This window comes from Hippopotamus amphibius, chromosome 2 (genome assembly GCF_030028045.1).
Source record: "Hippopotamus amphibius kiboko isolate mHipAmp2 chromosome 2, mHipAmp2.hap2, whole genome shotgun sequence".
Lineage (NCBI taxonomy): Eukaryota > Metazoa > Chordata > Mammalia > Artiodactyla > Hippopotamidae > Hippopotamus > Hippopotamus amphibius.
In genome coordinates this window covers 173,722,360-173,737,251 of record NC_080187.1, presented here as the reverse complement: position 1 = coordinate 173,737,251, position 14,892 = coordinate 173,722,360, and the positions used below count along the sequence as shown (strand labels likewise).

General features: G+C 40.0%; 2 gene segments (V, D, J or C); both read left to right on the top strand.

Annotated features, from left to right (window-relative positions):
• The first annotated feature begins 2,192 nt into the window (after window positions 1-2,192).
• LOC130844599 (T cell receptor alpha variable 18-like) lies at window positions 2,193-13,098 on the top strand. The segment is given in 3 exon segments: window positions 2,193-2,238; window positions 2,370-2,748; window positions 12,978-13,098. Coding segments are annotated over 3 exon segments (546 nt in total).
• An 81-nt stretch (window positions 13,099-13,179) lies between these two features.
• LOC130844598 (T cell receptor alpha variable 20-like) lies at window positions 13,180-13,749 on the top strand. The segment is given in 2 exon segments: window positions 13,180-13,234; window positions 13,403-13,749. Coding segments are annotated over 2 exon segments (399 nt in total).
• Window positions 13,750-14,892: the final 1,143 nt, after the last annotated feature.

The window sequence follows — 14,892 nt, the reverse complement described above, 5'->3', positions numbered from 1 at the left end:
TGCCTAACATTCTAGACCCAGGCACACTGGTTGTTGAACACCTGAGCATTAAGGGTTCATCTTGATAAACGGGCAAAGAAAGGGAGAGGGAGATGGAAGGACAAAAATCTAAACAAGGGCAATAAGATATTCCCCTGATGATAACTGCATCAGCTCTCTACTTCCAGCCTGATCCCTCTTTCCACATGCCTGGGCCCAGGCTAGTGGGAATATAGACAGGGTGTAGGATTTTTTTTCTTTTTTCTTTTTTTTTTTGCTTACCTGCTCCTCACTCAACTGAAAGCAATTTGAGATGGGAATTGTGTCTGGTTTTGGTTTATACATTGTGGACAACTCTGTAAATGTCCAGGATGAATCCTTGAGTCTAGGGATTCTGGAACATGTACAGTAGTTTAAGAGCACCTAGGCGATCTGCTGAGCCAGAGAGTCCTGCCAGCATGGTAACTATTCTCACAACCGTAATTGTGGTAAGAGCTAAAAAAATGTTCATTTTAACTGGGGAGGAAATCTTTGTTGGCGTGTTGTTGAATATGTATCATTTGAAGAAGATTGTTCTTGTGTTCAGCTGACTTAGTCATAGCCATCGTTCCTAGATTGACAGCACTGCCCTGAGAGCCTGTGTGCGGCAACATCACAGCTGTCTGCAGCGACACAGTCCCCGTGCCGTAAAATGGTTTATGTGAGCAAGGAACAATGTTTTGACATCTTACTATAATACAGTCATACTTTGCATAAAGTAAACCCAATCCTAGAGAAAGAACAAGCTATGAACAGACCCGGTTAAATCTGCTGGATATGTCTCACTAGCACAAATAATTGCACAGGAAACTAGACAAACATTCTGACAGACTGTGAGCAAACAGTACTTGTCATTGAAATTCCTGAATTCCCTAATAAAACAACGAAGCAGGAGACAGATAAATACCACACATGTTCCTCTGCAATGAACAGCGCCTGGCTAATATGTTAAGCATCTAAACCTGACTTTTTAAAAGAATATAGTTAGACTAAAACAAGAGTGTGACAAAAAGTATAAAAATGTTGTTTTTACTAAGGTGTTGCCTAAGGAAGGTCACCTATCCCCCATAAGGCTAAAGGTGTAAGGCTACTGTCATCGAATTGTGGTGCAGGAGCCCCAAAGTAGACCCTTTCAGGGTGGTTGACAAAACTCCGTGAATTTCCTCTCTTTTGTTGCAGATAAGTAGCCAGAGAGAAAAGGACTCCACCCCCTCTCCCCCATTTTCTTTCTCTCTTTGTATTCAACCATCCCCTCTGGTCTACTGGCCACCATTTCTAGGTATTTCAGGATCCCCAAACTCCTGTTCCATCTCAATCCTGCAGTGAGATGGATGGGCTATTTTTGGTAAATCCTTCCTGCACTGGTGCCTAGAAACTGCCTCCATGAAGTAAGCTGGGCAACATGAGTGCTCATCTGTTCTGCTTATCTCTGTGCTACCTGTAGTCCATGTCCAAAATTTATTCCATTTATTTTTCCAGTTTTCTAGTTAGAAGGTCAACCGTACCTTTATCAGTGAAAAAGAAGCTGCAGTAATTTATTTTTATTGTATTTTACAAATATATCAGTCCATGATGATGGGGAAGAAAAGCAGATCATTCAACCGCAGATGATCTGAGAATGGCATTAGACAATGTTTCCTCCACGGCATGTTGATTGAGGAGAGTAGGGAGCATGTTCTATGCAGAGGGATGTTTCTCTTATCCATGGGATCCGGGGAGACCTATGCAAGGAAGAAACCCTCTTGACTATTCCCTTAAAGTTATACCTGGGATTATTTAGGAAGCTATAGGTATCTGTACCATATATAAACAATGGAAGTAATACTTGAATGTTTCTCTGAGCATGCTTGTGTTTAGGACTCTCTTCTTAGAGGCCTGTCCCATTCTCCTACATCTACCCCTTAAACTATTATCAGGAGGAATGGGTCAGACATGACTGTGATGCAATTTTCAGGATGACCACCAGAGGGCGGGGCTTCCTTCAGATGTGGTTCATGTCTGTATTCAGGCACTGGTTTGACTTGCCTACTTTGTAGCCACAAGAAAGATTACTGTTGCTGTGCCGAAGGAGGCTCTCAGGTTCTGAGTGAGGAGTTTCTATAACACCCAGCTGCAGACTAGCCCTATTGGATTTGGTGTATTCTAGGGAGCCAGGATTATTTTCTTCTGCCAACATGCTTTCTGCTGCTCACTCAGTTCTTGTGATCCTCTTAATATTCAGTAAGTACATTTTATCCTAAATGTTCATGATTTTTCATTTTCCTATAATGATAGGTAACTTTTAGTTTTCTTATCTGGCTGAAAATTCTCCTCCTATACATTTCTACCATAACGAAGTGATTCTCTTGTAGGAGGGACCAACGGAGACTCAGTGAACCAGACAGAAGGCCCAGTGACTCTCTCAGAGGGGACTCTTATGACCCTGAACTGCACTTACCAGACCACTGGTTCAGATCCCTATCTTTTCTGGTATGTCCAGTATCTCAACAAACCTCTTCAACTCCTTCTGAAGAGCCTGAAGGCAAACCAGAGGACAGAGCATCAAGGTTTTCAGGCCACTCTTGTTAAGACTGACAGCTCCTTCCAGCTGCGGAAATCCGCAGTGCAAACTTCAGACTCGGCTGTGTACTACTGTGCTGTGAGGGACACAGTGAGAGGGGCAGCAGGGGGAGCTGAACACAAACCCAAGGGGAGCAGGAGGGCTGAAGTGAGCAGCCTTGGGAGGAAGAGGTATAGTCTCTCCTTGGGCAGAGTTTAGATTATTTAGAGTTTTCCAGGAAAATAAATCAAGCTCAGGTCTCATTCCTAGAAAGCCAGGGGAGTGGGACTTGCTCTACAGGGAGAATAGGGTGGATGTCAGTCTTAGAGAAGACCCAAGATGTGATCCCCAGAAGTGCTCCTGTTCAGCCAGAAAGATTCCTCTTTTCTCCAGACTGACTTTTAAAAAAAATCTGTTTTCTCATAAGGTAAGATGGATGTTAGATGTCACGAAATTAATATACTCATTTAAGGAAGAGGTAAGAAATAGATGATTAAAAGCTGCATCAGCTGAATTACAGTCATAAATCAGCACAGATGGCCAAGCAAATCATATACTAACCTCCATGCGGCTGAGACATAGCGCTATTAAGGAGATGCTCTCCGTGTGAAAACCTTTGAGCCTGAGCTGCTGCAGCAGTGGGATGAAAAGACATTTGTGATTTTTGAATGGCTACATTTTTGGTATAAGGAAATAAGAATGCATGGTCTGCTGACTCTGTACTCATTTTGACTCTAGGGTGCGATATTTGAATGCAAGATTTTTCTAGCACAGACTATTGATTGCTGTTAGACACATACAGCTGGATGAATTTGTCTATCAGGAAACTTGCTGTGATGGCATTAAGCAGACAGGAATTTTATCCAGTATAAATTTCCCCAGAAATCAATGCCCTGGAGTGTAGGAAGAAAAGTTGTAATGATTGAGAGTAAATATTTTTATATTCCTGTCTGGAAGAAAAATCTGTGAGCGTATTTCACTGTAGATTTTGGCTGCAGGCTAGAAAAAAAAATGCCATACAAAAACATGGATGACTATTTGTTCTCAGAAGTCATAATAATCATATTAAATTGTATTGGTCATGAAACTTATGTCTCTCCTAGATGCATTGGCTGAATATGGCAAATGGTTGCAGCCCTGATATAATTGCTGTCAAGTGAAGTATGATAAGTCTAAATAGGCAGCTTAGACTCACCAACCATGTCAACAAGCCATGACATGACACAGGTGAACTGATATCAGCAAGTTACACTTCCTGTTCTGGCGCAGAAGCGACTCACAGTTCAGTAATCGTGCACGTGCTATGTCAGGCACAGGCCAGGCATTTAGCCCTGAATCTGAGACAGAACACAGCGCATTTCACTCAGAGGAAGAGCTTCCAACATGGGGCTCCCTGGCCTGCTGAGAGTTGTCATAGCCTCTGTGTGCCTTGGTAAGGCTGGGGAGGATGGTGGCCAATAGACTCAGCTCTGCTCAGCTCCCATGTTTGGGGGTAGCAGGGTATTATTGTCTGGGGGGGTTTAGGAGAGTTTGAGTAACAGTTAGAGGAATTAGAACTCAGTCCTATGTTGGCTCCTTGCAGCCCTCTGGGTTCCACCAGGAGAATCAACCTAATTCTTTCTCTCTATCTCTCTGTCTCTCTCTTTCTGTCTCTATCTATCTATATCTATCTATCTACCTATCTATCTATCTATCTATCTATCTAATATATGTTCATATATATATATATACATATATAATTGTATATTATTTCTTCTCCCCAGGATCCATCTTGGCCCAGAAAGTAACTCAAAACCAGTCAGAAATTTCTCTGCTGGAGAAGGAGGATGCAATCTTGGACTGTGTATATGAAGCTAGTAGTTATAGTTATTATTTATTCTGGTACAAACAACCACCAAGTGGGGAAATGATTTTCCTTATTCATCAGGACTCTTACAATGAGCTGAATACAACAGAAGGTCGGTATTTTTTGAACTTCCAGAAAACAGCCAGTTCCATAAGCCTCACCATCACAGCCTTGCAGCTCGGAGACTCAGCGGTGTATTTCTGTGCTCTGAGAGACCACAGTGATGCGGGTGCCTTTGGGAGCCCTGCAGAAACCTCAGATCTCAACGTGAGGCATCCCCCAGCTGTGAACACCTTAGTGAGGTTCTCAGTAAGGACGGGAAAAGGCAGGGCTGTGTCAGCAGGGGCAGGGGATAGACGTGGAAACCTCACTCTAAGGAAAATGTTGTCTCTGGCTCAGAGGACATGTCTAATAGTGTCATTCATCAAGAGCATTTTTATCTTCAATTCTTTATCTTGAAGTAGATCATTTGCCAAAAAAATTTTAAAACTTTTTTATGATGATTATATTAAAGTAAGAGATTTGGTTAAAAAAAATTGGCAATATTTGGCCGCATCTGCACCTGAATTGTTAGACTTTTCTGTTCACTGCACCAATATTTATGCATAGCTAAGTCTGGCCACTGTGTGAGATGTGTAGTATCTCTGAAATGGTACTTCTTGGACCTTCCTTGTCCCCTTGCCTCATGCTGTGCTGTGAATAACTTGGAATGATGTTCATAGAATAAATGTCACCACAAATCTTGATGCCAAGGAGAATTGAAGCTCTTCAGTTTCCTCACAACTAACCTCGCCACCTGGTCACATTCTCTATATGTGATTACAACGTTATGCATTTTAAGGTAGAAAAAACTAAAATATCCAAAGAAGGAATGCTAAAAATAAAATAAAATAAAATAACCTCACAAATTCTACGAGTTGAGAAAAACTCTATTATAGAATCATATCTTATAGGATGTTTTCTATTCTGCATTTTCCCCAGCAGTATATTGTGAAATAATTATTTGCACACCATTATTTACAGATCAATGTCACACATTCTAATGGTGATATTCCAATGCATGATTTTGTAATACTTTTTTGGTGAATTCCATCTTACTAGCTTTTTAGATTGTTTGACTCATAGTAACAAATAATGCTGAAATGAACACACATGTATTTGATGATTTCCTTGATAACTCCCAGGAGTTGAATAGGAGCTTATCTTTAAGTCTTTCTGGTATGGGCTCCCCGGTCATTTCTGTGACCCTGGAGTATAGTACATTTTCACTGTGCAATTAATAAACACTCATATGTTCCCTGTTTCACAAAATTCTCTCATATGAAGGCTTTCCTCTGCACATTAGCTCCTAACGACTCCAGATGGCCTCAATTTCAGACAATTCTGCACCACATATGTGCAGAGTAGCTGTCATAGCACATCTAAAACAGTAATGTCTCTGCACTATTGTTTGGTGATGTTAGATGGGAATTAACCTAGTGGATTTGTTTTCATCTGGAATTCCAAAAAGAAAGGTACTCTTCCTTGTGTAAGGATTTTCTATCCCGACTGTACAAATTGCAATGACCCCAATACAGAACAACTTTCCAGAAAAGAAAGCATGAGTGTGTGTGTGTGAGAGAGAGAGAGAGAGAGAGAAACAATAGAATTATGTAGCCAAGTCATCAAGTAATTAACTAGTTAAACAATTAAATTTTTTTTAATGTATTGGAAGTAAGTTAGTAAAATCTTCCAGAGACAACTTTTAATGGAGAAAATAGATGCAAGTAGTTTACAAGGGAATAAATCAAAGATTTGAAACAGGAAAAATATATCCTAGAATCTGGTGCAGGAAGCGGTATTGGTGAGAGATACTCAAAAGGGGATTCTCAACATTTAGCAAAAATTTTTAAACACCAGACCAAAAATAATCAATGACCTATCTTGTTTAAAAATTATTTCAATCTATTTGTATTTTCAAAGTGTGAGGAATCTAAAATGTTTTGGATAAGATTGCATAACAGCTCAAACTGGAGCCATTGTAAAATCATGGTCACTAGTCTCTACTTGGCCCCTAATACCCCCCAAATCATATCCTGTTTCCTTATTCGATGAGCTATCGGGACTTCCCTGGTGGCACAGTGGTTAAGAACTCTGTCTGCCAATGCAGGGGACTTGGGTTCGATCCCTGGTCTGAGAAGACCCCATATGCCGTAGAGTAGCTAAGCCTGTACGCCACAAATTCTGAGCCTGCACTCTAGAGCCCACGAGCTACAGCTACTGAGCCCACATGCCTAGAGCCCGTGCTCCGCAACAAGAGAAGACACTGCAACGAGAAGCCCGCGCACTGCAATGAAGAGTAGCCCTGGCTCTCTGCAACTAAAGGAAGCCTGCGTGCAGCAAAGAAGACCCAACACAGCCAATTAATTAATTAATTAATTTTAAAAAAATCAATGAGCTATCTTACCATAACGGTTATTTTAAATTTTCTCGATTGTCACATAACTCTATTTTTCTAATATCTCTATCAGATTATTTTGCCAATAAATAAATCAATGCCATCTGGGAAGGAATGCATTAACAATGTGTCTGCAACTTGTTTTCTGCCTCCTCTGAGGTCCCCTGAGGCCTTTGGGGTGACCTGAGCTGGCCTCTTTATGGACACAGTAATCGCATTTATACTTGAAATATAAGGGGGAGATTTTAGGAGTTGTTCTGTACTAAATTCTCATCTAGAATGACCTTAGCAGGACATTGAGGGTATTTCTAGATTATTCATTGCAAATAAACTGGAATTTATGGACATGGGATATATCTGATTGGAAAATGGAAGTCAACCAATGTTGGATCTCTGGTACGTGATTAGCAAAGGTATAAAACCAGAAAGACCCCAAACCTCAGTGACGTCTCTGTTGCAACCTGTGTTGTTTCAGTTGATACTTATCCTGCACCCCAAATCTGTCCTGGTTTTAGAAAAAGGACTTTGGGAAGCTTCATTTGAAGGACTTAGGATCTCCCAGAGACTGAAGCTGGGTCTCCTGCTCTTTCTTGCTTGCAGTCTTGCTCTTCAGAAGCCCCCTTATATCCTCTTCTGGTCACCACCATCCTTCCGAGGAAACCACAGTCCCATAGATAGATTGGTTTTGTGTGTTTTTGAACATTGTACAAATAGATTTCCATAGTTTGGATTGTTTTCTGTCCAGATTCTTCTCTTAATATCATATTTCTAAGAGTCATCCACGCTGTGTGCAGTTCAGTTTGTTTATTCTCATTGCTGTGTGAATATAGCACAGTTTATTTAGCCATCTGCTTAAGTGGTTCTTTAGATTTTTCCAGTCTTTGGCTGCTATCAGTCATGTTATTATGAATATTCTTATCCATGTTTTTTGGTGAACATATTTACACACTACTATTGGGCATATATGTTAGACTTTCTGGATTAACAGGTATACATAAATTTGGCTTTAATTCCTGCACTAGCTAAGCCCTCAAAGAGTACTAATGACCTCTGTGCTGTAAATCAACCGAAATTTCCAAATCTCATCCTAGCTGACCTCTCAGAAACTTTTGACACACGAATTGTGAGCATTTACTCTTGCTTCAAACCCTCTCTTCCTTAGAGAAAGCTTCTCTCTTTCTTAGAGAAGCAACTTCTTCTCTGACAGAAGACTCTCTGAGGTTTGTACGTACTTCTTGGGCTGTTTCCTCTTTGACTCCTGCACTCACTTTCACCTCCCTTCCAATCCTTGACTGTTGAACGTCTGCAAGGTTTAGCTCCAGACTGTCTCCTGCCCTTGTGTTATTCTCTCTCTCTCTCTCTGTTGTTTTATTCATACCTACATGAGTCTGTACCAGGCCTCAACATCTACTTTCTCTAGCCTTTCACTCAATTTAAAAAGTATGAGACACCTTTCTGTCACATATATACAGAGATAAAAATAACAGAGGAATCAGCATTCTGGCCATAAATATAGTAAAGTGAGAGAAATTGTCACTGGCACCTAGTGTGACCCTATAAATCCTCCAAACTCCAGGGGACTCATTGCAAACTCTCTGAGCCAATCTTTTGAATCTCCTCTAACTTGGCTTGAGGGAGAGTGAAAAAGACGTACCATCCCAGCTTCACTTCTATTTGCTCTCTTTAGTGAGTTACCAGTTTTCTCATATATCATTACTGTGCATAATAGGCTAAGGAAAGTTAAAAACAATGGGCTTCATACATATTTTATAAGTGTCCACAAGTACCTATTGTGGACTCTCTCCATGTGTTCTCATGTATTGAAGACTACCTTCAAAATCCAAGACAAAAGGAAATGTTGCAATTAATATGCTTTTATGTATCTACATCTATATCTATACATATGTATAGACTTTTGAAATTCCTGTTATGCCTGTAACTGTGAACTCCATAGGGTCAGGAAACATGTATCTATTGTACATTACATAGTACATGGCACATAGTGGCTGCACATTAAATATAGTTTAACTGAAGAATAAAGTAATTGATAATATTAGCAGATGTAGAGCTTCTATCCTTTGAATGCTGTTAGATATTTGTGAATCAATTATGTCTTGTATTTGTCCATTTCTCATCACCATAAGAATACTTTTTTTCCATGTGCCATAAATCCCTTTTCTGTTTGTACAGATTTTCTTCAAATGGTACTATTTCCAGGTTTGCAATTAGATGATATCTCACTTGTTGGCATAGACAGGGCCATCTTTATCACCTGAGTGAGTCTATAGGAAGGTGTATATCTAATTCATTTTCTTGTGGACTTGGAAGTTCCTCTTATCAGTGATTCTTTTAGTGGTGATGTACCCCTGTATTATCTCTTTTCTGCCTTCATCTCCAGAGTTTTTATCTTAGAATTTCAGCCTCAAATATTTACTTGCTGTGGCTAAAGATATGAGTCCTATAAAGCTAAGAGTGGTAGAGCGCAGAGAGTAGAGGAGTGGTCCAGGCTGAAAGAAAATCACAGTTAACTTAGTTCTCTTTGAGTCTCAATACCTCTCCTTTCCATCCCAATTTCTTGGGCTTAAAGGAAATGACCTGTGTAGAATAGGTGTTCTCTATACACTACATGTTGCCCATGAGTATAATTGGATGGTGTCAAACTATCTGTTTCTATTTATCTTTCCCATTGCCATGACTTGTGCTGCTTCTTTGTATATTTTTTCTTTGAAGTCTAGTGACCTAGTTTTGGGGTAGATATTCCTACCATTGGGAGTCCTAGCCTAAGACAAGAAAAGTGTCTTGTCTGTTTTTCTGATTTCCTGATTCTGTTTCCAAGAGCTGAATTATTTCAATCAAGAACCCTTTTAAGCTCCTGGATTCTCAGCCCTTAAGAAAACTTTTAGTAAGTATCATCCTCAATTGTAATATTGGTATATAAAAAATTCTCCTAACTCCCCTATGAGAGCAAAATCAGGATCCTGCCCCTGGGACAGTAGGAAGAAGGATCACTACATCCTTGGGGAAATGAGCTATTTGACCTCGGAAAGGTGGCTGCGAAAAAAGGTAGATGGAAGCATGTAGTTTTAGCAAAAAGTAATAACAGAAAGAGGGAATTTTCGTTCTTGGGACAATTTGTAGAGAATATTTTCTTCTTCAAGAAACACATGCTCAACTATAGAAAAGAAGCTACAGACGAGGAGAATCTCACTTTTAGTTCAGTTTGATGACAAAGATGGATAGGCATTTTTTCTCAGAGAATGTTAAAGCTTAAAAGAATGTGGATGTTCGGAAAGATTACAGTTATCCTTGATCATAAGACAGATGTAACCATTTTCCAAATCTATAGTAGAAAACATCACCCTGTAATACATGATAGAGGATTTCAGAGGCTGATGAGCTGAGAAGGGTTTGGTTTTGAACTATATTTTTAACTTTACTTTTTAGGTAGAGAAATCACAGCAAGTATAAAAAGGGAAACTCACAGGCTCAAAGTAAAAAATGTTTTTCACTCTTCTATGAGAAGTCCTCAAGCTACATTTTGGTTATGTTGCTTTGAACTAGTTACTTGATAACAGCAAATAGGTAAAGCTTAAGACAAAGATGACATATTCCTCTTTAAAAAAATCTTTCAAAAAATATACATTATAAAAATTAACTCAAAATGGATCATGAACTTAAATGTAAAATATAAAACCATGAAACTTGATTAAAAAAAAACACAGAAAATCTTCAAGCCTGGGGTAAGTAAATCTTAGATTTGACAATGGAAGTATTTCTCTCTCTCTCTCTCTCTCTCACACACACTCACACACCCGTAACTGAAACAAATGAAAACTTTTTCCTCTGCAAAGACCCTGTTAAAAATATAAAAGATAAGCTACAGACTGGGGATAAATATTTACAAAGTGTATCTGACCTAGGACTTGTATCTAGAATATATAAAGAACTCTAAAAGCTACAGGATAAAGAAAATGAACAACCAATTAGAATATAGGTAAAAGATTCAAATGGATATCTCACCAAAGAGGATATACATACTGCAAATCAGCACATGAAAAGATGTTCAACATCCTTAGCCACCAGAGAAATGCAAATTAAAACCGTAAGGAAATATCACTACACAACTATCAGTGGGTCTAAAATAAAAAATAGTGACAACACCAAATTCTGCTAGACGTGGGGAAAACTGGATCACTCATATTTCTGATGGGGATATAAAATGATACAGGCACTCTAGAAAATAGCTTGGCAGTTTCTTATAAAACTAAACATACAATTGCACACTTGGACATATAAAATTTTATTTACACAAAAATCTGTACCTGAATATTCATAACAGCTTTATTCATAGCCGCCAAAATATGGAAACCAGATGTGACTGTTTAAGCAAACTGTGGTGCATCGATGCCGTGGACTACTACTCAGAATACACAGAAACAAATAGGATCCACGCAATAACTTGGAGACCTATCTCATTCTTTCATTACTCATGCTGAGTGAAAAAAATCTCAATGGTTACTTCTATATGATTTCATTTCTATAATATTCTTAAAGTAACAAAGTTGTGGGGATGAAGAACAGATTAGTGATTGTCAGGGTTAATGACTAGGGAGGGGGTGGGTGTGGCTACAGAGGGGTGGCAGGAGGAGGCCTTGTGGTGATTCAACAGTTGTTCATCTTCATTGTGGTAGTGAATGTCTACATGCGATATACATGAATACATGAATCTGTACATGTGTAAAGTTGCTCAGAACTGCACACACACACACACACACACACACACACACACGACTGCATATAAAACGCCAGGAAATCTAAATAAGCCCTGTGGCTTGTATCAGTGTTAATTTCCTGGTTTAGATACCACTGGAGGACACCAGGTAAAGAGTGCACAGAGCCCCCCTGTACATTTTTGGAAACTTCCATGAATCTATCATTATTTCGAATTAAAATTATTTTTAAAAATTCACGAAAATTTCATAAAAATCACAACTCTATGTAATCTCCTTAGGCTCCATTACACATCACACATTCAGCTCCTGGGTTCTTTTAGTGTCTGTCCTACAAAAAGCTCCTGCGTTAATCTTGCCGTTCTCTTTTTCACCTTCTTTCTGAGATACACTGTGAGAAACAGAGAAAAACTGCCTTTTAAATATGATTTGTAAGAGTCAGAGTTTGCAAAGTGTGGCTAGAATAAATCAAATCAAAGGATGAACAATGGATACAATTTAGTTTAACGACTTGTAGGTCACTGAGAACTTATCAAATTTTCAAAGAAAACGTCAAAGAACAACAAACCCCTTACTTACACTGTTAGTGCAATAAATTCTGCACAGCTTAATTTTTCTCGTCACTGAGTGGGTGAGGGATGAAGTGACATCAAAACAGTGCATCTGAGAGTTGATGCTCTTCTGGGTTGTAGGTAAATGGGGGGTAGAGTGTGCTGTTCAGACAGGTCTGAAGAGAGCTTACATAAATAGCTGTCAACTCCACAACATAAACACATGTTCAGTGACAGAATCCAGTGGAGATCATGGAATCAAACAAATTAAGCAATGCTAGTTTTGCTACATGTATCTCCCTGCCCCCCATGCTGCCCCGTGACTTTCTGATCTCTCTGAGGTCTAGAATGGAGACCTCTTCTTTCCCTATGCCATGTGCTTCTGTCCTGTCCTCCTAAGATCTATCAAGTTCATGACCCTGAGTTTTAGTTACACTTGGTCCCTGCCAGGCCAAAAATTATCTGAAGGAATAGATTTCTTAACTTATCTTCCCAACTCTCTGTCAAAGAGGCTTCGAAGCATATCCACACCTATTCTATCCCCCAGCTTTTTTCAGCTCTTTAGTCCTTTTAAGGTCTTACCTGCTGGGATTCTTGTGTCCTATAAAGAGAAACACAATCCCTTACAACTAGGCTTGGGTTCAACTCTTATAGCCTCTGGTAGCAGTTTAGCTGTAAAGGCCATTTAAGGAACAATGAAATGATTCAAATTGCAGGCAGAGAAGGCTTCTCTGATTACTGCTTTAAACCTCATATGCACTGTGCCCACCAATATAAAAAATGTCCTTCCCTCGATCATTGTCTTTGTAGATGGCAGGAGTGGGTCATGTGAAGTGTTTGTGTTGGTGGCCACCAGGTGGCAGTGGTTCCACTCCTCGCCTTCCTCCAGTGCCTTCACCTTCAAAGGCAGGACAGTGACTAGAGGATTTGCTCTTGATTGGCTGAGCCACCAACAGAAAGGCTCTCCTGTGCGTTAGAGAAGGAGAACCAAGACACAGGAGCAGCTCCTCAGGGGAGAAGATTTGGAATCATTAAAACTGTATCAAAAGTGAGATACCAGGATGGAGAACGTGCTGGAACGTGCACTCATAGTCTTGTGGCTTCAGCTTGGCTGTGAGCTGGAGGTTAAGAGATGAGAACCATACGGGCACATTTATCCACAGCTGGGGAGAAGAGAGACAGGGGTCCAGTCTCAGCTCGTCCCAGGTTTCTTGTTGGAATTTTTCAGAACTGCTGAACTGAAAGCTTTGTTATCATTTCTGATTTTGTTTTCCTGAACAGGGTTGAGTGGAGACGACCAGGTGGAGCAGAGTCCTCAGACCCCGAAAACCCAGGAGAGAGACAGTCCCAGCCTCAACTGCAGCTACACCGTCAGCAGTTTTAGAGGGCTACAGTGGTATAGACAGGATCCTGGGAAGGGCCCCGAATTCCTCTTCCTCCTTTCCTCAGTTGGGGATGAAAAACAGAAAGAAAGACTAAGAGCCACCCTGTTAAAGAAGGGAAGTTCTCTGCACATCGAAGTCCCTAAACGCGAAGACTCAGCCACTTACCTCTGTGCTGTGGAGACAGAGTGCTCCCCAGGCACCTGCAGCCTTTACCTGAACCCTGCAGCTGGGGATCTAGAATAAGGGCATCTTCGTTGTTTTCCCACCTCAAAGAATCAGTTGTGAGCACCCAGAACGTCTTTCCAAGTGGTCCTATGGAGAATGAAGTCTTGTGACATAGCCCGACTGCAGAGATTACTGTTCCTTCTGTCCAGGACCCTAGGCCGCCCTTTTGTGTGTCTGTGGATCAGTCTGCTCTTCGGAACAGCCCAGAGCTTCCCTCATGTGGATTCACAAGGGATAGCTGTGATGTGGAGGGTCTTGGTTTTCAGTCTTGGGCCTCTTGGAAAGAGAATCCACAGGAATGCACACTCTTCCCTGAAATAATTTTTTTTTGGCATACTCTTATAATAAGCTGTCCATGTATCTGTAGAGTGACTATTTCCCATTTTAATATAGTCTTCTTGAAGACCACATCTCCACCAGCCCATTTCTACATTTCTACTCTCCTTAATAATCAGATTAGCTGACTGTCTACACTTACTGTCTCCATTTCCTCATCTCTCATCCCTCTTCTCCTTGAACCTGACTTCTGTGAGCATCACTCCAAGAGAAGCTCTCACTTGACACCAATGGCTTTGGTGGTGATAAAGCCAAAGATTATTCTTCAGCCTCATCTTGTCTGAGATTCTGAGCAGTTTCTCGTCCCTTCTTTTTAAAAATAAAAATATAAATTTTCTTTTTATCAAAATAATACTCTCATATATTTACAAAATCAAATAGCACTCTCTCCTTTCATCTCAATCTTCCAAATACTCTAGTCTTGCCTCCCTGGTGGAATTCTCAGGTGATGACACTGACATTTATCTCAATCTTTAAAATTACGGATTCTTTGCTTTTTCTCCCCTGCCCCAATAAATGAGGTACAACGCATATAATAAAGTGTAAAAATCTTAAGCTTAAAACTCAATGAAATTTTACATTGTTAATATCTATATGCACAGTATACATTCCCTTATCTGCTTTTCTTCACTCAAAATAATACCTTTGCAATTCTATAGTGTTGCTTTGTGTATCCCTTGTTTCTTCTTTTTCATTGATGCATAGATTTCCTTTGTATGATTATCTAACAATTTATTTATCCATAGTCCTAGAATTAGACACTTGGGTTGTTGGGATTGTTTGTAGTTTGGTGCTATTATGCAAAAGACTGTGTATCAGAAAAAA